General features: G+C 37.9%; 1 protein-coding gene across 4 annotated transcripts in view; it reads left to right on the plus strand.

Annotated features, from left to right (window-relative positions):
• Window positions 1–21,142, plus strand: part of STK39 (serine/threonine kinase 39) — a 76,914-nt gene that overhangs the window by 12,120 nt on the left and 43,652 nt on the right. For 2 of the 4 annotated variants that reach the window (XM_071434974.1, XM_071434973.1), the window contains exons 2-10: window positions 3,977–4,089; window positions 9,019–9,127; window positions 10,455–10,596; window positions 10,975–11,030; window positions 12,693–12,802; window positions 12,902–13,003; window positions 13,208–13,341; window positions 16,553–16,601; window positions 16,708–16,773. In XM_071434974.1, the coding sequence (XP_071291075.1) occupies window positions 4,075–4,089; window positions 9,019–9,127; window positions 10,455–10,596; window positions 10,975–11,030; window positions 12,693–12,802; window positions 12,902–13,003; window positions 13,208–13,341; window positions 16,553–16,601; window positions 16,708–16,773 (783 nt within the window). In that variant the 5' untranslated portion in view covers window positions 3,977–4,074. Of the gene's footprint in view, window positions 1–3,976; window positions 4,090–4,892; window positions 5,014–5,061; window positions 5,244–9,018; window positions 9,128–10,454; window positions 10,597–10,974; window positions 11,031–12,692; window positions 12,803–12,901; window positions 13,004–13,207; window positions 13,342–16,552; window positions 16,602–16,707; window positions 16,774–21,142 lie in introns of those variants that run through there. The other 2 variants (XM_071434975.1, XM_071434976.1) reach the window with 2 other exon arrangements.

The following is a 21,142-nucleotide window of genomic DNA, read 5'->3' on the forward strand; positions in this document are numbered from 1 at the left end:
ATGCAGGTGGCATAGGTTGGTACTGTATAGATTCTGAGATAAGATATTTAGTCTTCTCCAATTGCAACTGTTCTCTAGCCCTTCAGATACCTAGTTAACAAGAAAACTTACCATTCTGAACAAGTTTCATCCTCCTCTTCCAAAGTAAGAACCAGTGTAGTATTGGGGAAGGTCTCTTTTGTTAGTGACCTAAACTGCAGAGATGTTTAAAAGAGGTTTGTGCTGAAATACTATAGAGACTAACACTGAGCCACTAAAAGAGAAACTGGATGAATCATTATGGGCTAATGGGCTTTTGTTTTTAAGGAGAAGAACAAAATTGAAAAGACATGTTTGTGGTCTATTTTGAATAAAGTTACTGTGCCATGATAAGTGGAAAGTATCAGACCTTTAGCAATAATGGAATAAATGAAGTGTCACATCCTTGTATGAAGGATGTGGGCACGTACAATATGCCAATGATATGGTCCAACCATCTCACCCCACTGTATTTTTGAGACTTGACTAGTGGAGAGCAGTTAAAACTAAAAGGTTAATGTCAAATATCCTTCTCTTTGTCAAGTCAGGATCTGCAAGGGTTAAATTCATGTTTTAAAAAGAGAGAGGAAAAAATACCTTTCTGTCAAGTTTAGAACAACTGGAAGGAACTTGTTTGGGTAAGCTTCAATCCCAGATGACTATTTGTGGCGTTTTTATATGCTCTCTGTGGAGTATGTGCAAAGTGGAATGCAGAAAACTGCTTTTAGGTTACATCCTTTCAGAAGAGGTGCGGTGTGGCCATATGAAGTAGCTCTTGTGAAGGTTTCTATTGTGTGAACCCAGATGGTTAAAAGCAATTCTAATGGCTCTGTTGCATTGAGGATGGGACTGGTAGGGAGTGCATGGCCTGTAGCATGAAGGGACAGGTTGGCTGTGAGGGCATGCTCACACTAGAGAGGATGGCAGCAAAAACACCAGAGCAAGATGAAACTCTGACCTGTTGTCTGTTGTGAAATGGGAGTAGTAGGCATCTTGATGTGGTCTGAAATTGCATTGTTTCACTGCTAACTTTTGAAATTGGCAAAGAGAACATGTCTGTAGCAGAATGACTTTTCCAGCAGTGGAAAAGCCCATTGTTCTTACAAAGCTGTTTGTTTTTTTTTAATTATTACCATGGGTAATTGTTTTGTTCTGCAGGAGACAACTGGCTGTAAAGGCTTCATGGTTTTATGCAACCTGAGATTTCATTATACTGTATCAGTTTCCTAAACAGAGACTGGGTGTTAAACCAGTCTGTTTTGGCTATGTTGTAGTTAGTATTCTCTGCTTTGAGGGTTTTGGAAGACTTGCAAGGCTCAATATCTGAAGAAGCCCTACCTTCTGACAAGGAATAGTTGACTGTAATCTATTCTATGCAATCATTTTTTGTGATCCTAATTTGTTATGCTAAATGGTTGCTTGTGACAATTTAGTTTCACTGTATGTTGATAGGTTCATTAGTTCTGCATTCTGTTACCTTTCAACTGAAATGCTTATTTAGGTAGTCTGGTCTCTAATAGCTGCTCCTATGGAACACTTCACACTTCTCCTTGTTTAGTAGGTGAGACAAAAGGACTCTTTTGACCAGATGTGAAAGCTGCAGGTTTTCCTTATCTCTATCCCTGGCTGTTCACTTTGTGAGCCAGAGAAAGAGAGAACATTTTTAGGGGGAGGGAGGCATATAGCTACTCAGTGTCTGGCTCCTGCTTCAGTGTGTGAAACTGCTTTTTCAAGCAGGTTTGATATGTACCTAAGTCAACCCGAGAAGACTGCATAACTTGACTTTACTCTCAAACTAGTGTTTTGTGTAGAGAATTAGAAAAGCTGGAGAAAGAAGAAACTTGGTATATTGGCTTTACTCTAAACCTAAAAAGCTTTTTGCATTGTCAGCACCTCTTAGTCATGTGGTGAAGAACGTCCCATTGTAAGTCACCTTTGTCTGAGAAGAAAACACAGAAAAGTATACTTTTTTTGGTAGTTTATTTTTCCAAAGTGTTTTGAAGTGTTACTTGCTGTCATTTAACTTGAGGAAAAGTTAAGCTTTTTTCATGGCATTGGGTGAATAAATTCTCTGTATGCTTATTCTGTTTGTCTTTTTAGAGGCTTTTGTATACAAATCTATGTTAAAAGCAAAGATCTTGGTTGTTTTCTACAAGTAGATAAAACTAAAGGCATAGATGAAAAAGATACATAAGGAAAATCTTGGTCTTTTTTTCCTGTGTTCTTAACAGTTAAAAATACTTTCTCCTGTTTCAATGTATATTTGTGTAGTCAGAGTAATGAGAGGATTTGTGTCTTGATGTCTACTGCAAGACGAATTTATTAAAGTGATGTATATGAGTCTTACCTTAGCTGAATTGTGCTGACTTGGTGGTTTCTTCCTTGGGATGTCTGATTTAATTTTTAAAATCTCTTAATTCTTTTATTACCTACATTATTGGAATTTTTAAAGGCTTTATTCTGTAAGCAGACAGAACAGGACATGTCAATATTTGTCTGTGACCACATCCTGCAGAAACATGACTAGTTAGTCCCGTTGAGAGATTTTCTAAAGAGACTTTTCTTTTTAAAGATGAGCTCAGAATTTTGACACAAAATTCATATGCAGTTAAAAAGTTTTGTGATTTTAGTGAAAACATCATGTGAACCATCAATACATGAAAATAGCTAAGCAAATAGCAATTAAAACATGTACAATAACTTTCAGTCATGAAGTATTGTTGGTGCTGTTTTCAGATGTGCAGAGGGAAAAGCTCTCAATTGTTCTTAAGTCGGCTGGTAACTGAATCCACGTTTGTAGAGCTTGACAACAAAAGGCTTTTTGTTCACAATTTGTATTCATCTAGGACATGCCAAATAAATAGAATATAGTTTATAAGCAGGCCAATATAACATGTTGCTCAAATGACTTACCAGAAATCCATAATTTATATTGAAATATTTAGAATTACGGGTAGAAACTTGTTGGGAGCTTTTAGATTTCTGCATGCATGAGCACAATGTAATTATTTGAGGAAGAACACATTGTTATATTTGATGTGGCAACAAGATGTGCAACTTGAGCAAAACTCCTTCTGAATATTACTGGCAATCATTTCATTAATTTAGTGAGACAATACTGACTGGGTCAATGCCAGCGGGTGCCTGATAAAAGAAGCAACAATGCCTTTTACTCCTGTGGTTCACTAATAAAGCATTCTAGAGAAAATCATTCTATTTCTTCCCCCCATGTTTGTTCAATTCCCCTGGGCTTTGTTATCAGCATAGTTGTGTGGCCATATGTGATTTGCATGCCAAGTAAACATGAGTGACTTTCTCTGCTGGGCCATTCAGTAACGTGCATCTTGTCACTGTTGGTGTGGTACTTGTGCCTCCTGTGCTCTTCACAAGGATCAGCATGCTCCTTGTAGGGTGTTACTCCAGTCGTGATGAATGAGCATGAACACTGGTGGAACTGTAGAAGATTTGGCATGTACAGTTTACTGGGGTTTTTTTCTGTTCATTGGATAGGGGAGCAAAAAACCTGGTTAAATAGGGACTGGCTTAAAAGTACAGAAAAAAAGAACAATTGATAAAGCATAGTACCCACCCCTCCATGTATCAACTGTGCAGGTCATGTTCTTGATTAAAACAGTTGTATCCAAAGACAGAAGTGTAATGAACTACAAAATGCATTGAGGTAGTGGTTATGTCTTGATAAATGAGTATGTCATTTGAAATCATTGGCTTTGTAATTTTTTGTGGTATATGGAAAAGAAACTTTCAGGTTTTTCTTTTCCATCTGAGATGTGTGAAAGGTGTCTTGCTAGTGGAAAGGTATGCATGTGGAGAAAGCACTGAAAAAGGATAAACAGCAGCTTTGAAGTTCTTTGTCAGTATGGGCTTCTCATGCTGGTCCCTGGTTTACCTCATCTGTGAATCTCTGATCTCTGACTGTTCCTTTCCTGCCCTTTTTCAGGTAGCGGTGCTACAGCAGTTGTCCAGGCAGCACTCTGCAAACCCAGGCAAGAACGTGTAGCAATAAAGAGGATCAACTTAGAAAAATGCCAAACCAGTATGGATGAATTACTTGTAAGTAAATAAAGGGGCAGCATGTTACATGGAGACTTACCTTCTGTTTTGATTTTTTTCTTGCTTGGTCCAAGAGTGAGGTAGAATTTTATGCAGGATATGAGAGAAGGATTTGAAAATAATCTTAAAGACTTACACCATTCCCTAAAGATAATTTTTTAATGCATATTTTTTCATGTCACAAAAACGACATATGCAAACTTTAATATTGAGATAATCAACCTGGGATTACTGTGGCTAGACCCTAAACTCTTGTTTTCTGGAAGCTCAGTTTTTAAGCTATTACTGTCTAGATGTCTGTTTTTTAATACTGAGGAAAGATACATTTTCCTTTGGTTAAACACTGATTAAAAATATGCAGAAAAAATTTAGTAAGTCTCCTTAAAATGTCTGAAGCACTAAAACATGTTGGATCATTTCATAATGATAACTTTTAAGGAGAAAAGGAGGAATGGCTGCACAGCCATCTAACAAGGAAACTCTTGTTAAAGCTAGTAACACACGTTTATCAGATAGGCGTAACAAGAATGTTTGAAGAATATTATTTGTTTGGGCCACTGGTCAGAGAAGAAAGGGACCTGTAAGAAGACATTTGTAAAGGAACTGCGAGAGTTTTTCCTCTGCACTGGTTATGGCAATCCAGAAAATTCTCAAAGAACTATTGAAACACAAAACCTATTGCTTTCTAATGCTCCTAGATAGGTGCTTGTAAGACTTATGTGTGTTTATGTATAGGCAGCATAAGAAGATTTGAAGGACACAGAACCATTCTAAAAGTGAGAACACTCTCTTCTGTTCCACAGGTTATACTACAGCCTAGAGACTGTGGGCTTTTTCTAATGCAGAAATTCCTGCCTCTGAAGGAAATGATCTCCTCAGCAGGGAATTGCCAGTGCAAAAGATATCTTGAATTTGATACAGAGGGTATGGTCCGTCCAGTTTCTTCAGATAAAATGGCTTTTTTACAGTGGAGGACCCAAAATGCTCTTCCCCTGGTGATTGATGGCATTTGCCTTGAGTTTATGTGACCGCTTGTATGCGACTTTGTTGTGCTTTTTACGAGGATTGTGGTAGTGGAAGTTGCTTCTGAGGCAGTGAGAATTCTGTCAACTGAAAACTCAAAAGATAAATTCTGAACTGTCTTTAAGCCCAAGGTGAGATGCTGTGCATGATGTATTAACAGCTACAGTCCCCAAAGAACATTCCTATTAAAAAATAAATACTAATAACTGTAAGATAAATTGGTCAGAATTGGAAATTTTTGGTTAGAATTTGAACTAATACTGGGAATTAAGAATTAAAATGTCACAAGCAAACAAGCAAAACCAGACAAAACTGCCAGAAATCTGCAAGGGAAATTGTTGTGGTCTGGAGAAACGATTGCAGTTAGTTACAAGCTTGTCAAAAGTTACCTTGCCAAATGCTTGAGTGTCTTTACTGTTGACATGTCTCCGCTGTCTGTCAAATGAGGCAGTAGGTCTTGAATTTTTGGTACTATATTGCTTTCTTTTGGTACAAAGACAACCGTCCATACCATCTGTTTTATTTTATAGCATAAGTCAATTTCTGCTTTTCTGTGCTCAGATTTTTTGTTTCTTTAATTTGTTGAGCTGTTTTGGTCTGAACATGAATTGGGATTTTCCTGGATCCTGGTTAGGAGAGCTATAGAAGTGTGTACACATATGTGCATGCGTACACATACATAATTAGCTTTTTTCTTCAGTATACCTATGACTCAGTTCTATTAGAGAAACTTTAAAATTTTTTTTGAAAAATAGAGACTTTTCTGGAAAAAGGCATAATTGACCTTCAAAACTCTTGTTACAACTGTAGTAACATTTTCATTTCAGTTGATAGTACTTAAAGTGTTCTTGTGTTTTTGGCAGAATTTGAGTATAAAAATTTTGAGCTTAATCAGTTTTCAATCATTTTTCTGATGAAACAGTTTTTGTTGGCACAGGGATGTTCTAAAACTGTCTGTTCTCTGAACACGCTGTTTTTTAAAATGATGGTGCAGAGTGCTTATGAATACTGTGCACAGGCACCCTTCACAAATTCTCAGCTGTGTGGCCTTGAGAGAAGTGGAAATGCATCAACCCATAGAAGCAGACAGGATTTGGGCCAGTGTCAATTAAAATAGAAAGGCAGTGTGGGAGGGAGTTTAAATATTACTGAGGTTACACAAACTGCCAAACTCCTGAAATTCGATACTCTGTTTCCTGCAATGTCCCGTGTTCTCACTATTGCAACCTAAGTGTACCTTTACCCCCTAAGCCAAGGGAAAAGTCCTGTCCTTAGCACTGTCCTGACTGGGTGTCCTCCCTGTTCTTTTACCTCCAGGTTTTTAAAACAATCAAACCCTCAAGTCCACAAAGGCTAGGACGTTGTGTAGAATTTGCTTGAAGGGATTTTCCAGGCTGTTGGCCGTTCTGCGGTGTTTACCCCGGGGGCAGGAGGCGTACAGGAGCCCCGGCTGTGTGAGGAGGCCGCGGGAGCCGGGCCCGCGGGGCGGCGGCACCGGCCCGCTCAGGGCCCGGCCTGCTCAGGGCCCGGCCCGCTGCTGCTGCAGCCCAGCACGGAAAGGAGCTGTCTCGCAGTTGCTTATTAACTGTGTCACCCACCTGCCCTTAGGCTGAAAGACATTTTTATGCAGCTGCTCCGTGAAACTGGATCAGGAGTAACCTGGCTGAAAGAGGTTAGCGTTTAACCTGGGCATATTGCCTGGTGAAGCACACAAATGCCTATACTAGTGCAAGGCAGGGGGAAGAGAGGCATGAGGGAGAGACTTAAATTGCTGTTACTTCTTTGCTGCTGTTGAATGTCTGAGGTGGCATAAATGTGGAGAAAGCTCCAGTGTTTTCTCCTGAATGTTCTGCTGCAAGCTGTTTCCCTGGCAGTGTATTTTAAATGAATTCTTTTCTTTCTCACCTGTGCATATCGTGGGCCATAGCCAAATAGATGAAGTCTGTGGAGGCTTACTATTTTGTTTGTGATAGGAGTTTTCTAGAACCACAAGTCTGAAGTGATTTCTTTCTTGACTAAAATTTCATCCCTTGTCTCTCATGAGGGGCTGTTTGTTTATTTTTGTTTTGTAAAGACTCTTTGAAAAAAAAGTCACGAAAGCTGAGATGCAAGGTGCCTTTGGCAATGGTTACTGTGGTAGCTCAATTGTTGCCCATGAGTTGATGCAGGGAGGTAAAATATTCAAAACACTTTTCAGTTAAAGATAGTGAAGCTTATCTCAGTCAATTAGTCACATTTCTGCGTTGTTAATGTCTAAGAAAAATAGATGAGATGCATTTTTGCCCAGTGGTGTCAGCTGGACTTTTTGAGTCACTGTTGTATTACCAGCATAGGAAAACAATGTAACAGTGTAAGAAATGAAATAGTAACCAGGACTGGGGGAGTTACAGTTAAGGTTTGGAATGGGTAGCTGAATTAAGAACATGAGGCAGTAATTTGACTTGTGTTTAAGATGACATGTCTTCTGGGAAAGGGAAATGTACTCTACATGTCTGTCTTCTGTCTTTCACCTACTGTCTTCTGGGGGATGACAGGGAGCTATCTTGCAAATTGCTCTTATTATTCTGGCTCATTGATTCATTATCCAGGCATTCTTCCTTCACCCTGTGTTTCAGGGTTCACAAATTGTCTAAGGAGGAGGACTATGGACAGCAGAACAAGCTGAAATGTGTGTCAAACTACAGCCTGACTTTAATAGTTTCCTACAAGCACCATGAGATTAAATCCCAGTCTTTAATACATGTAATTAACTTTTTGTTAGAAACCAGCTGTGATTTTGAATACATTGCAAATAACAAAGAACCTCTTTCAAACAATTGCTAAAATGAAGTTTAAAGTTGAAAATGGCATTTCTGGCAGCTTGAATCAACCTAAGTGGGACCTGCTTAGTGTGTAACTTGCACAAGTGCTGTTGAGTCAAAGAGAAACGGTTCCCCTCAAACAGTTGCTTTTCAGGGATAGAGGAGAGGAGGAAGACCTTTTTAGCTGGATTGGCTTCCAGACTAGCTCACCCTCCAGGGGCATGTCCTCTAGCACCAGGGGTGGATTTGGGCTCTGTGGCTGGAAGTAAAGAGGGAGAAGTAGGGTTGGGACATCTTAAATTGGTGTGAGTTCAAACCCTGTGGTACAGAAGAGGCCTCATGCTCCTGTGTAAAGATTGGCAGAAGAATGAGAGTGCCAGAAAGGTGTTACAGAACAATTATGTGAAAGAGTGAATAGAAAAAGAACTCTGCTTGAATGAACAGATACAAGACAGTCATTCTTAATGTGTACAGCTGTGGCGTGTCATAGAAGCTGTTACTTGGTAGTGCCACGTTGTGCATCTGTTAGTGACTCTGTGTTCCTCTAGTCAATTGTTTCCTATGACTTTTAGCCTTTAATATTGCTTTTTCTCTATTTCTGTTTACTTGTGTGGCTCTGGTGTCTACCTGTCTGTCCCACAGCAGCTGAGCCAGTGGTGCTTGTCCTTTGTTCGACGGCTTCCTTCCTCCTTTCCTACCTGTTCCCATTCTTCTCTTCATATCACTTTTGAACAGAAAATGCAGTAGATTTTGACCTTTCCTTGCATTTTGTTGTCCAGCCTCTACCCACACCTTCAGCTCTTGGAGACTACTCATTCTTCATTGCTTACTGTGAATTTGAGTTTTTAACAGTAATTTCTTTACTGTTCTCAGGAGAAAAGTGATGTAGCTATGCCTGTATGTTATGGCCAAACTTCCCTCATGTTCTTAGCAATAATGTTTTTTCCTGCATGCAGATCTTTAGGTAAATTGAAATGTTTTAATGCCTTGATGCATACTCTGTACATACTTTAGTTCTGTTATAGTATTTCACTTTGGAAATTAAACTTTATACTAGCAAAACTGATAGCTGGCTCTGTTGTTTTGGGCTTTGTATTTCTTGCAGAAAGAAATTCAAGCAATGAGTCAGTGCAATCACCCTAATGTGGTGACCTATTACACATCTTTTGTGGTGAAGGATGAACTGTGGCTGGTTATGAAGCTATTAAGTGGGGGTAAGTTACTGGTTTTACTTGTTTAGCTGCAAGGCAGTTGTAGGATTTTTTTTTCCCTAATGTACCACCTGTGAGTTCATTGAGCTAAACTAATGAGAAAGGGGTAGACACTGCATAGGATGAACCTCGAGATGTAGGCATGTTAAGGAGCAATGTGCAAGCTTACAAAGTTTGTATATCTGTATTCATAGGATGGGCTCAGAATTACTGAAATACAGTAGTTATATAAACAGAATTTAATTTTCATTCTGAACCAATTTATGAAACTTCTCTATTAAGGCTGTGTAGGGAAAACTGATTGGAATTAATTCAATCCTCTCAGTGTGATGTTTTATGGAGTTTCTCTAGAATCCTCTGTATTTTTATAAGAATGCATATATATCTGATTTCATAATGAGTATTACTCATTCCTTATTCAAGCAAGATCCATCCTAGGCCAAGTATTACGCATATTGCATCCTTTTTTATTGCTTAAGCTAACCAAACACTCATTGCATTTTTTTATGATAATAGCTACTGGTATGAAATTCTTATTTAGTTCTGAAAGAGGAAAAAGGAGGCTGAACTTAATGTGCTTGTAGTTCAGAAAAGAGAGGCCCCAGAAGAAAATGGTTGTTCTGGTCCCGGTTGTTACCTGATGTTGTTCAAGATTAGTCTTGATGGCAGCAGGCTGCTTCACCATGATGCTGGAAAACAAGGAGGGGAAGTGCTCATAGCACTTGTTGTGTCACATTTGGTTGAATTGGTCAGTTCAAGCAGAAGCAGGCATAGACCATGAGAGAAACAAGTGATTCATGACAGGAGTTTACTGTGAGCTGTTGAATAGTACTTGGATAAAAAAAAGTTTCCATTAAAAGCCTTGAAGTGTATAATAACTGAGGTTCTATGTCAAACTGTGTGTCACTGGGAATGTTATCATTTGTTTGTATTTGTCTCCTTCCAATCTTGCAGCTGTGTGTTTACATTGTGAATACATGAAGCATGATCTAAACTGGATAATAATCCAAGATCTTTGCAGTACATGTCTGCTTAAATATGGGGTACTCCTGAATTTTTAATTAGTGGTTGCTTTGCAAGTGTTAGCAGATCTTTCTAATGGAGCATTAAGTATTATAGTATTTTTGACAAAAAGCAGTGCTCTATATCTTGTTTGAATGGGTTAGTGGTGTGCTTTATTCTAAGAGCTAGTTACATGGAGCATTTACACATACATGCAAAAATTTAAATTGCAGTAGCATAGAAAGAATGAAGAAATACAGCTTTCTAAGGAATCTGATATGATAATGCTTTGTATATGCTTTTTTCCTCTCCTGGATCTGTAATGCAGGTTCAATGCTTGATATAATAAAGTATATTGTCAACAGAGGAGAGCACAAAAATGGTGTGCTTGAAGAACCCATAATAGCAACAATTCTTAAAGAAGTTTTGGAGGGCTTAGACTATCTACACAGGAATGGGCAAATTCACAGGTAGGAGCATATACATAATGAAAAGCATTTTCAAAATTGACTGTAGCTTGTTGAAAGCTTTAGTTTGTGAGACTGTATTTATAAAAGATGGTAAACCAGACTTTGAACCTAAATATCTACCTTCTTAAAATCTATTCCTGAATTTTGCTCCTTTATGCTTGAGCTGAATTCTGTTCTTTTTATGTGTGAAAATTTGTTAGAGTTTGAGTTCTGCGCTCTGTTTTAATGTCATTCAGTTACATTTTACACATCAGCCTCCTCTCTTGGTTTTAAATTTGAAAATGCTCTATTGTGAAACTATTCAGTGTGCAATATTTATTTGTTTGCATAAAATGCACAGTATGTGCTTTCATGCTAACCTCTGTTTGTACATTCTAGGGATTTGAAAGCTGGCAACATTCTACTGGGTGAGGATGGCTCTGTACAAATAGCAGGTAATGGTGGTGGTAGAGTAATGAATAAATAAAAGCAAAAGGTAACTGCAGCTGGATCAGGGCAACTGGTATCAAGGGGGGAAGTTTTTCTATTGGCTTTTAACGCTTCCTTTTGGGGTTTTGTAGCCACAAGTTATCCAGTTTCAGATTTCAGGATTCTTGATTAATGATACTTGACTCAAATTATTCAATATTTCTCTGTGTCACATCAAATATTTAAGGCAAGTTTTCTAATGTCCTTTTAATGTTTCCATTTTATTCACCCATGCACCTTAAACAGCTTGCAAATGGTAGAAGCTGATATTTCTGTTAATTTCATTTTTTTCTGCAAGTAATTGTAATAGTTCTTGGAGATCCAACAATCTGTGTGTACTGTCCATCATAAGGACTTGGACTATAAGTTTACTAGTTACTGAGCTGTAAGAGATATATCTCACTGAGAATTATTTTTGGCATATCTGCCATTTGTCTGTGGTATCTGTTGGATACAGTTTAGCATCTTGAGTGTCCTCTGAGTGCATTGATGTGCTTCTTGAGCTGTAATCTGTAAGAATTGAATTATTTAGTCTCGTAAGAGCAAGGCTCATATCCCATCTCTCAGACTGGTATCAGATTATCTGGAAAACAATGGGAGCAGGTGGTGATACCTGCCCCTTTCCCCAGCACACTGCCAGGCCTCCCACAGTCTAAAGAGGGTGACTGAGCACTGAGAGCCCTCAGTAATAAAAATGGCTATAGACAGAAGTTGTCATTTTTATATAAATTATGCTTTCAAAGTACCACGTAAACATCTGTTTTAAGGGCTTTAATATGCCAGTGTCTAATAATGATAAATCTACATTTTTCTGTAATTACTGGAGGTGTTTTCTTTTCAACCTTAAAATCAGGTAATAACAGGAAAGCATTAGGGAATAAATTGAAGTCTATAGTGAAACACTCTGTTTCAGTATAACTGCATTGTAACTAGTACAGTCGAAAATACTCTTCATACAGCTCTATTAAAAATTGACAGTATTTCTACATACAGTGGGAACCTGCTCTTTCTTCCACTTACACGCCTACTTCTCCCTCTATGATGTTACTACATCATACAGCTGTCCTTGAAGTAATAACAGATTAACGGAACACTGAGCCTTTTGGGTTTTTTCTTATTCTATTTCAGAATTTGGAAAAAGTTATTCATGTCCTGATCTATTATTAATTGAATATTAGTGATGACTTTTCTGATTGCCTTTGGTTTGTCCAATTCTCATAAGAATTGAAATTACATCAAGTATTGTCTCTTGTTCAAATCAGATTCATGTTTAGTTGCTATGCAGAAGAAGCACCTTGTCTTTGAACAATATCAGATGCAAACCTTGGCACAAAGTGAATATTTGAAAACCCTAGGTGACAGATGTATTGGAGTCCTTTGCAACTTTATCCAGGAAGACACATACTGTGAGGTTAAACCTGAGGATGTTTTAGTGTGGATTTCCCTGATAAAACTGTACCTTCTATTCTATAGCATTTCATGAACAGTGTATCGTGGAGCAAAGGTCAGCTTTGCAATGGAGAGTTTTTATAAGCCTTCCTGCAGGAACTGATGTTATTTCTAAAATGTGAAACTTTTGCTTTGTTGTTGGCAGTTTAACAGATTTCAACTTTTCTCCTCTTTCCCAGATTTTGGTGTTAGTGCATTTTTAGCAACTGGCGGTGATGTTACTCGTAACAAAGTAAGGAAAACATTTGTTGGTACTCCCTGTTGGATGGCCCCTGAAGTAATGGAGCAGGTATTTCTAATGCTAATCAAAAATTTAAAACATTTTATCTTTTTATTTTGGAACTTGAGACCATCACCACCTTTGTTTTCTATTCTGGTTCTGTTTCAGGTGCGAGGTTATGACTTCAAGGCCGATATGTGGAGTTTTGGGATAACAGCCATTGAGTTAGCAACAGGAGCAGCACCTTATCACAAATACCCTCCTATGAAAGTAACAATCACTTTGTAATTGTTAATGCTGTTAGCTGTATTACTAATGCTGCTAGATAGTTAGTACTACTTCATTTTCAATAGCAACTCAGGGTATCTAAATAAATGTAAAAAACATTTATTATCTGTGGAGTATTTTTTTTCTTTTAATTTCTACATTTCAAATGGTTTTGCTTATGACACCTCATTTTTGGGTTTATTTTAGGTGTTAATGCTAACTCTTCAAAATGACCCTCCCACTTTAGAGACAGGTGTAGAGGACAAGGAGATGATGAAAAAGTATGGCAAATCCTTTAGGAAACTAATCTCATTATGCCTTCAAAAAGATCCTTCCAAAAGGTAGGTCACCATTGCTATGTAAAATAGCATTATTTTTGAAAATATAGACTACTTTAAGTTCCAGTGATAGAATCTTTAAGTGTATGGTTTGACTTTTGGAAATAGCAGCCTTCAGTCACATCCATCTGGGGAGAAGAAATTGCCTTTTTACTGTTCCCTAAGTTTACTACTTTTCTGATTGTTAACCTAATGTATTTATACTTAAACATAGTATTGAATTAAACGTGGCTCAAATAAAAGTTCTTGCTCTACATCTTAATTTCTCATCTGAAGGAAGATATAAATCTTGATACTGTGCACAAGTCTAAGAAGAGTGTTCAGATTGAGCAGCAGAACAGTTGGTAACCAAATATATCATTCTCTTGGCCTTTAAAAGAAATTAAAAATGAATAATTTTATGTTGATTTTTCTCATTTTGTGGCATAAACTTGCTGTTTTTAACTGGGATATTTCCAGAGAAAATGACTTGCTAAAATGTTTTTTTTTCTTTTTTACTGCAAAGTTAGGGGCTCCAAGTTTGTTGAATTTTCCTCATGTTTATGTAGGGAACTGCATGTCATAGTGTCTTTATTTGCTCTTTCTTGCTGTGTTTTTTAAATCAAGGTGATGAAAGTATTAAATATTTATTTCAAAACCATTGTTGGTATCCCAAGTTCCCTGAATGATTAATTTATTTATTCATTTTTATGCACACTCATTTTTGCAGGCGTTTTTCTGTTGAAGAATTGTAGGAAGCATATTGTAATTAGCTTTATTTCCTAAAGTGTTTAGTATATCACTGTTTTCTAGAGTTTCAGAGATACTATTTTTTGTGGAAAGATTTTTCTGAGAAAGCAATCCTGATCGTGTGTGTCATTTGTGGTGTGTACTTCCTAATGTAATGTTAGCCCAAGTGCAGGATATGGTTGTAGGGAGTCACATTGAAAAGGTGACAGCAGGAATACTAGAGAACAGGTACAATTAACAACAAAGATTGTGGCCACATCTTTATTCTTGAAATACTTGAAATTTTTTTTCACTCAATGTTCATTTGTGTACTGCTTTCAGCTTCTCAAACCCCTTACCCTTGTTGGTCTTAGTAGCAAGTCCTGATGTTTTAAGCTTAGTGCTGCAGTTTGGCTGCTTACAGATAGGTATAATAATAATAATAATGGATAATCAAGCTCTTGATAATCAAGCTTCTTTTAGTTTCCTGTATCTAGCAATTTTCAGGCAAGATTAAAGTGGTATAAATGAATGAGAAGTAAATAAAATGAGTTTTCCTTGTCTCCTTGAATACATAATGTTGAGTTACCTGACATGTAGTAAAGGCTTTGGTGTTTAAGGTACTTATTTAAATTTATAGATTTATTAAACCACATGCAATAACTTCATACTCAGGATTGCCTTGAATGGAACAATTAGACCAGCAAATAGATGTTCAGATAGAAATGGCTATAGAGCAATTTTTTTTATACTGGGGGGGTCATCATATTTCTTGGAATCCAGGATGTAATTTTGCATGGAGATCCCTCCAGCAGCCATGATGTCAGCTGTGGGAGAAGTCCTTGCTCTTTGTGGCAAATTCTAGGACTGGCATTGCACTGCTGCTGTCTCAGACTATGATGTTTTTCTTTTGGGGATCTCTCTGGGTGTTTCTCTCTCCACAGTGCCAAGGATGCTGCTCACAGTCCACAGCTGCAATTCATTGCTGCAGCTTGTGTGGAAAACAGGGCCAGAAAACATGTCCAGGCCAGTTCAGAAGCTTCTGGCATAATTAATGGTAGAGGAATGGACAACACTAGTTTGGATGAAACTTTACTAAAATGTAGCTTTTAACTGTGCATAACGCTGTTGTAAGATGTGATAGCACTGTACTTTGAGAACTCTAAAATTTTGGCACAGAAGCTATTTTTTCTTTTAAATAGTTTTCCGTTCCTTTTTGCTCATCCAAGATACATTTATGAATTACTACCAAGTCTGGTGGTCTCCACAGGACCAGTGATTGAAACTCCTTTATTGTAGAACTTGGTGTTTTGGAGGTGAAGAAAACTGTGCTCTATGGAACCTGTTGTCTGTCTAAATTGAATGTTTTGTTAATGTCAAGTTGTTTCATTATTCCTTGCAAGTATGAACTGATATATACATACAGACTATTTACTACTACTCTTTTGCTCACTAACTTTACTGATCTGTCCTCAAAGAAATAAATTAGGTCAGATTTTTGGGGGTTTTTTGAGATTGAGATTTTCCAAATGGAAGCTTTCTAAGTGTTTTACCTAGTTTGTTCTATATTCAATCTCTTGCTGGAATTCAAATGGGAAACTAGAGCAGATGTTTCTTCTGTTTATTTAGAAATTATGGGTCTTGAAGATTTTGACTTCCCTAAATTTAGCTGTGTCAAAATTAGTCCTGTATGGGCTCCTAATGGAAACGATTTTATCTCATCCCAAGAGATGCTTCACTTTCTCTTCAGAGTCTGCTTCAGTACCAGAGTCTGGCTTTGGCTAGATAAGTGTCTTTTTAGATCCCTGAATCTAGGGAGACAAAACCTGCTGTTGGAATCACTTTGATAGCTGTGAGATTGTGGTTATCTCTTGGAAATGCTGAAACAGACTTAAACAGAGCTGCAAGTAAAAATGAAGTGTCAGTTTTTACCTTACAGCTGTTGTTTTGGTTTGTATTTGTCTGTTTGATTGGAAGATTATCCTGATGACTCTTTGGTTTATGCACCATGTAAATAGTGTCAGTATAGCTCTTGAGAATATCTGTTGACATCAATGAGGTAAAAGGATGCCAATAGGAGGTACCGATGCTGCTGTATGGAAAATGTAACTATGCTTTTATTGCTGTGGAGCAAAGTTTTAGTTGTATTCATAGTCATTTGGGGAAGAAAGCAATACCTGCCTTTTTTGTGTTTTTTTTTTTTTGTCTTATTTGTTTTTTTAAAAGGTTAAATGCATTTGTGTTGAACAAAAAAGGGTGGGAAATGGCAGCTTAAGAGACTGATTTTTTTTCTCTCTTTTTTGGTATTTTTGCCATAGAGAGGCTTAATTTTTTTCATGTGTGGTAAGTGAGTTTGTGTGAATTAATTCAGTAGCTATGATCATTCATTCCCCATTCATACAGTACTAATTCAAAGTATTAGAGACGTACCATTTAACTAACGTCTGTACTGTATTCACTGGGAGGGGTCTTTGTTTTCTGTTCTAATTTATTATTGATCTTTCAGGCCCACAGCAGCAGAACTTTTAAAATGCAAATTTTTCCAGAAAGCCAAGGTAAAACGTTTAACCCTATGAGTAAATTTTGCTCTGCCTTAAAATCTATGTGAAATGTCTTCTTTCCTTTTATTGATTTTTAACTTAACAAATGTTGGTTTTGCAGAATAGAGAATACCTGATTGAAAAGCTGCTCACTAGAACACCTAATATAGCACAAAGAGCAAAAAAGGTGAGTGCATTCACATATTTTTCCATCTAGTGTGGAAGATAAAGCAGAGACTCCTCAGTTGCCTTATATTTTTAGTTGACTAACTGAGCCATTTTAATTCAGTCCATCAAAGATAGTGAGTGTTGAATGAATGTTTTCTGTAGCTTTGTTTTCTCTAGGAAGCCCTGAAGCATTTTTACTTCCTTTCTGACCTTGTCAAAATGATAGATGATGTTTGTCATACTTGATAGGATTTTTCTCACTTCCTCTTAGAAAGCTACAGGTGAAGTAGTTGTGAGGAAAAAAGGTGACCTGCAAACATATAGGTTCATAAACTGCACAGTTCATATCTTCATTGATCACCTAAGGAAAGGGTGAAGATACTTTAAATGGTATTTATTGAAAACAGCCTGGTTCTTTGGATTATTTCAAATGTTATTCCCAAAAAGGTTAAAACTCTGCAAGAGTGCTGCTGAGTTTTTCAGACCAGTGGAGCATTATTCCACAGGTGACAGAGTTAAACCCACAGCTGTGTTTGTATTTCTGTGGTGCCTTTGGCACATGTATAAATGAGCTTACCAAGTCATGGGCAGCAGAATTAAAAAAAAATTTTGACTCCTAATAGGTAAGTATTGTAAAATCTTTCAATATGAAGCAAACTGCTGTTCATAAGAGCTAAGAAACAGGAATGAATGTAGACTCTTGTGTGTGAAGAATTACTGAACTTCCTTTTCCCTTTCTGTTGTGACTTAACTCACCATGTCTCTTCAGTATGATGTGCCTGCTCAGAGCCTGCTGAGCCTCTGCAGGTGACAGACACAGTGGTGTGCTGAGTCCAGCCTTCTAAAAGCAGGCTTTGCTGGGGGGATATCTGGAGGAACCTATTTTAGAAAAGGAGCTGTTTCAGCCTTTGTTGGCATGTCAGTTGGGCTGCAGCTACCCTGACCAACACCTGCACGATTTTCTCTTGTCTTTGGGACTGTTGGTTTAGTGTAGTTCTACAACACTGACATGTTCTCACAGCTGGTGGCTCACATTTGAAAGAGACTGTCAGCAAGATCTGCGTGCTTCAAGTTCCTTCGAATCTTCTTCGTATGGAAGTAATTTTGGGAACTCGGTGGTGGGCCCTGGGAGGCTTGAGTAGGAGGGGCTGCTGAGAGAGTTTGTGGCAGGAGTGTCGTGCTGAGCAGTTTGGAGCCTGCGAAGGGGGAGGAGGAGTGTTCAGGGTTTGGCCGTGCGGTGGCAGCAATGCCCACACAAACCAAGATCCAGCCGGAGAAAACCCGCCCTGTGTTTCGGGGTTTGCACCCCGGGAGCGCAGGAGGGATCCAGACACGTGCTGGTAGCAGCCAGGCTCCTGACAGAGCTGGGCCTCCTGCACGCTGCATCCCGGGTCAGCTTTAGACGCTGCCGGTTAGCGCATGCATGCACGCACGTAGTACTTTATACTCCTTTAGATAACAGAGCACTTGGAGCTGCGAGGGGAATGCAGGATAGCCTGCCCTACACCACCAGAAATAATTTTCTGAATTGCTTCTTTGACAATTATTTCTAATTTGTAGGAGGTGTGAATCTTCTGAAATCAAAGCTATACAGTGGTGGATACAAATTAATATGTCTTTAATTACATCATAAATGGGGAATATATTTTGATTTTAGTTACTGAAAATGCTAAATTATTTATATTTTAAAAGGACACAATATTAAAATTCATTGGGGATTTAAAGTTTAATTTACTTGTTAGAACTGTGCATGTAGCTGCTGTTTTAAGACACCATAAAATATAAATGTACTTTAATAATAAAACTCTGGGGTTTTGTTTAAAAAGCTTGTGTAAGTTGAGTTTGGTTGCTTAAACATTTACATGTAAAATGTCTAAGAGGTTTCTCTTGGAAGAAGTAACACCTGTAATTGAAAAACTAATATTACTAGAGCAATAGATAGGAAGGAGCTGGTGTCATCACTGCTTAAATTATCTTCTGTGGCACTTGCTGTGAAATGCCTATGACTAATGATCTGTAGCACCACTGCTAGTACAGATGTCAGATCTGCCCTCTGGTAATCTAATTTTTCTTCCATTTACCACATGTATAATTGCTTTGCCTTGTTGCCCAGCACTCCAGTCTCAGTTTAGTTTTAACTTGAAATTCTTCTCTCTTGACATAGTGTTCCCACATAGTGTTTGCTTCTGCCTTTATAGCTTATTCTTGGCATCTGTTTTTTTCTAAATATGAGTTCAGGTCTCTTTGTGAAATCCTGAAAGCAAATACGCAGGTCTTGTATGGGTGAGGAGAACATTTGGTGCTATAAAGATGTGTCCCGCTTTAAACCCCAATTTAATAATTGAGCAACATCTTCACTGTGTGTTTAAAATACTGTGTAACATTAGAATTGTAAGCTATGTATTTATGCACATTTCCCCTGTTCCATTGTTTTATTTGCTTTTAATTCTGCTGAATTTTAAATGATGTCCTTCCTTGCCCTAGCCTAGTAATTAAGGATAATGCTGAGCCACTTACCTAGGAGGAGCGTGTCCTGCCTCTTCCTGTGCAGGACCTGGTTCGATACGTATTGGTACTGATCCACAGGAATGAGTGTTACACCCTGCAACTTCTTACTGGCAATTCTGGGTTTCACTAATGGGCCTGCTCACCTGTGAGAGCATCGCTGCTATTTGCTGCTATCAACAAGAGCTGAAGGAAAGGCTATGAGGAATGGTCTGAGCTCAGTATGGTTGGGTAAGCAGGGACATGCTCTGAAGCCACACTTTTGTTATTGATATCAATGTAGGAGCCCTGGCACTCCGTGCCTCTGCCTGGTTAGATGGTGTGATGGTAGAGCAGCCTGCCCTGTCCTGCTTGGATGAGGGCCATGTGCACTGCTGCCATAAAACAACCCACCATATAAGAGTTTGCATATACTACTTATTAGCATGTGCTGAAGTAGTGTTAATTTTGAACTGAATGCTAAGTTGTTTCATTTGTGATTAGGATTGCTGTATTGGAAGAGAGCAATTTGAAACAGCTTTTAGAGTTCCACAGTCAGTTTTCAAATCTTGTCACACTAAAAAATTAATTATAACTCTAAGTACTCTGTATGCCTAAAGGCCCTGGGTCAATTTTTTGGTTTTATAATCCTATTTTTTTATTTTTCAAATCTCCTGCATGACTGCCACTTCTCCAAAGCGAACAGGGAAAAACATGTATCTGCATTTCATTTTATTGCTGTCTGAAGTGCTGCTAATAAAAAAAAATCTGAGCAATAATTGGGCTTGAATTCTATTTTTGGAATGATGGAATTGCATTGTGCTTGTAACAGAAACTTGTAACAGAAAACTTATAATAGTTGCTTGAAATAGAAAGTTTTTTTAGAGCTGAGAGTTTTGTGTTAGTGGGAAAAACCTGTTGACAGCATGTAGAGATGATTAGTGTGAGTGATACCAGTTTTTATTATACTTCACTAGAAATGCTCTTATGGATGGGTTTTAATTCTAGCCTCTCAGTACAGCTATTTTAAGGTAATGGTCATATTTCATTACATAAGATATCATCAATCCCCTGCATTTAATGAGAAAAATATTATATCCCAGATTTCTTGGACAGCTATAACATCATGATTGCACCTCAGCAAGACATACATGTGCAGTCCTTCCTTGCTTCAGGAATGGATTTAATCTGATAGGTACATCTCACCTGTGATGTTTGTTAGTACAGCTGGACTCCAGCTGAATTGCAAAGCAGAGAGCAACATGAACCTGAAATCAGATTGTTAATATAGTGGTATATTAACTTTTCTTTACAGTATAAGAAAAGCTTATTTAAATAATATTGACATATAAAAGGAAGGGACATGGGTTATACTGGAACACTTTTTCTGAAAGGCAGTCGCTGAACTATAACTGTGTTTGGCAAGGCTTTGTGTGAGGGAGAGCCTTCCATTGCAGAGGATTAATTGTCCAGGTTATCCAGAACACTGCTACAAATTAAAAAAAAAATAGTGGAACTGTGTTTATATGGTTGAATATCACTTAAAAAAAAAGGAGAAATTGCCACTCACACTATGTCTAGTAATTTTTTTATTTTCAAGTAGTTGTTGGAAGGGAAATTTAATAAAAACACTTCTTCCAAGTGTCCAAATGTAAATTTGCCAGCAATTCAAATAATGAGAAGGCAGTGCCTGCATTAGTGAGTAGTAGAATTGGAAGGGGCAGACACATGTAGTTGCATCAGCTTTGTTTTAACATTTCGTGTAAGGAAGAAGACAACTTAGTGTTTTTGCCATGCTGTGCTTGTGCCATTAGATGCAAGGAACTTGATGCACTATATGAGTTTGTCCATCTTTTATTTCATAGGGTGCTTATACTATCTGTGTGGTTGTTTGTGAGGATGGG

Source organism: Agelaius tricolor, unplaced genomic scaffold (genome assembly GCF_023055355.1).
Source record: "Agelaius tricolor isolate 1412-34295 unplaced genomic scaffold, bAgeTri1.0.p SCAF_10, whole genome shotgun sequence".
Taxonomy (NCBI): domain Eukaryota; kingdom Metazoa; phylum Chordata; class Aves; order Passeriformes; family Icteridae; genus Agelaius; species Agelaius tricolor.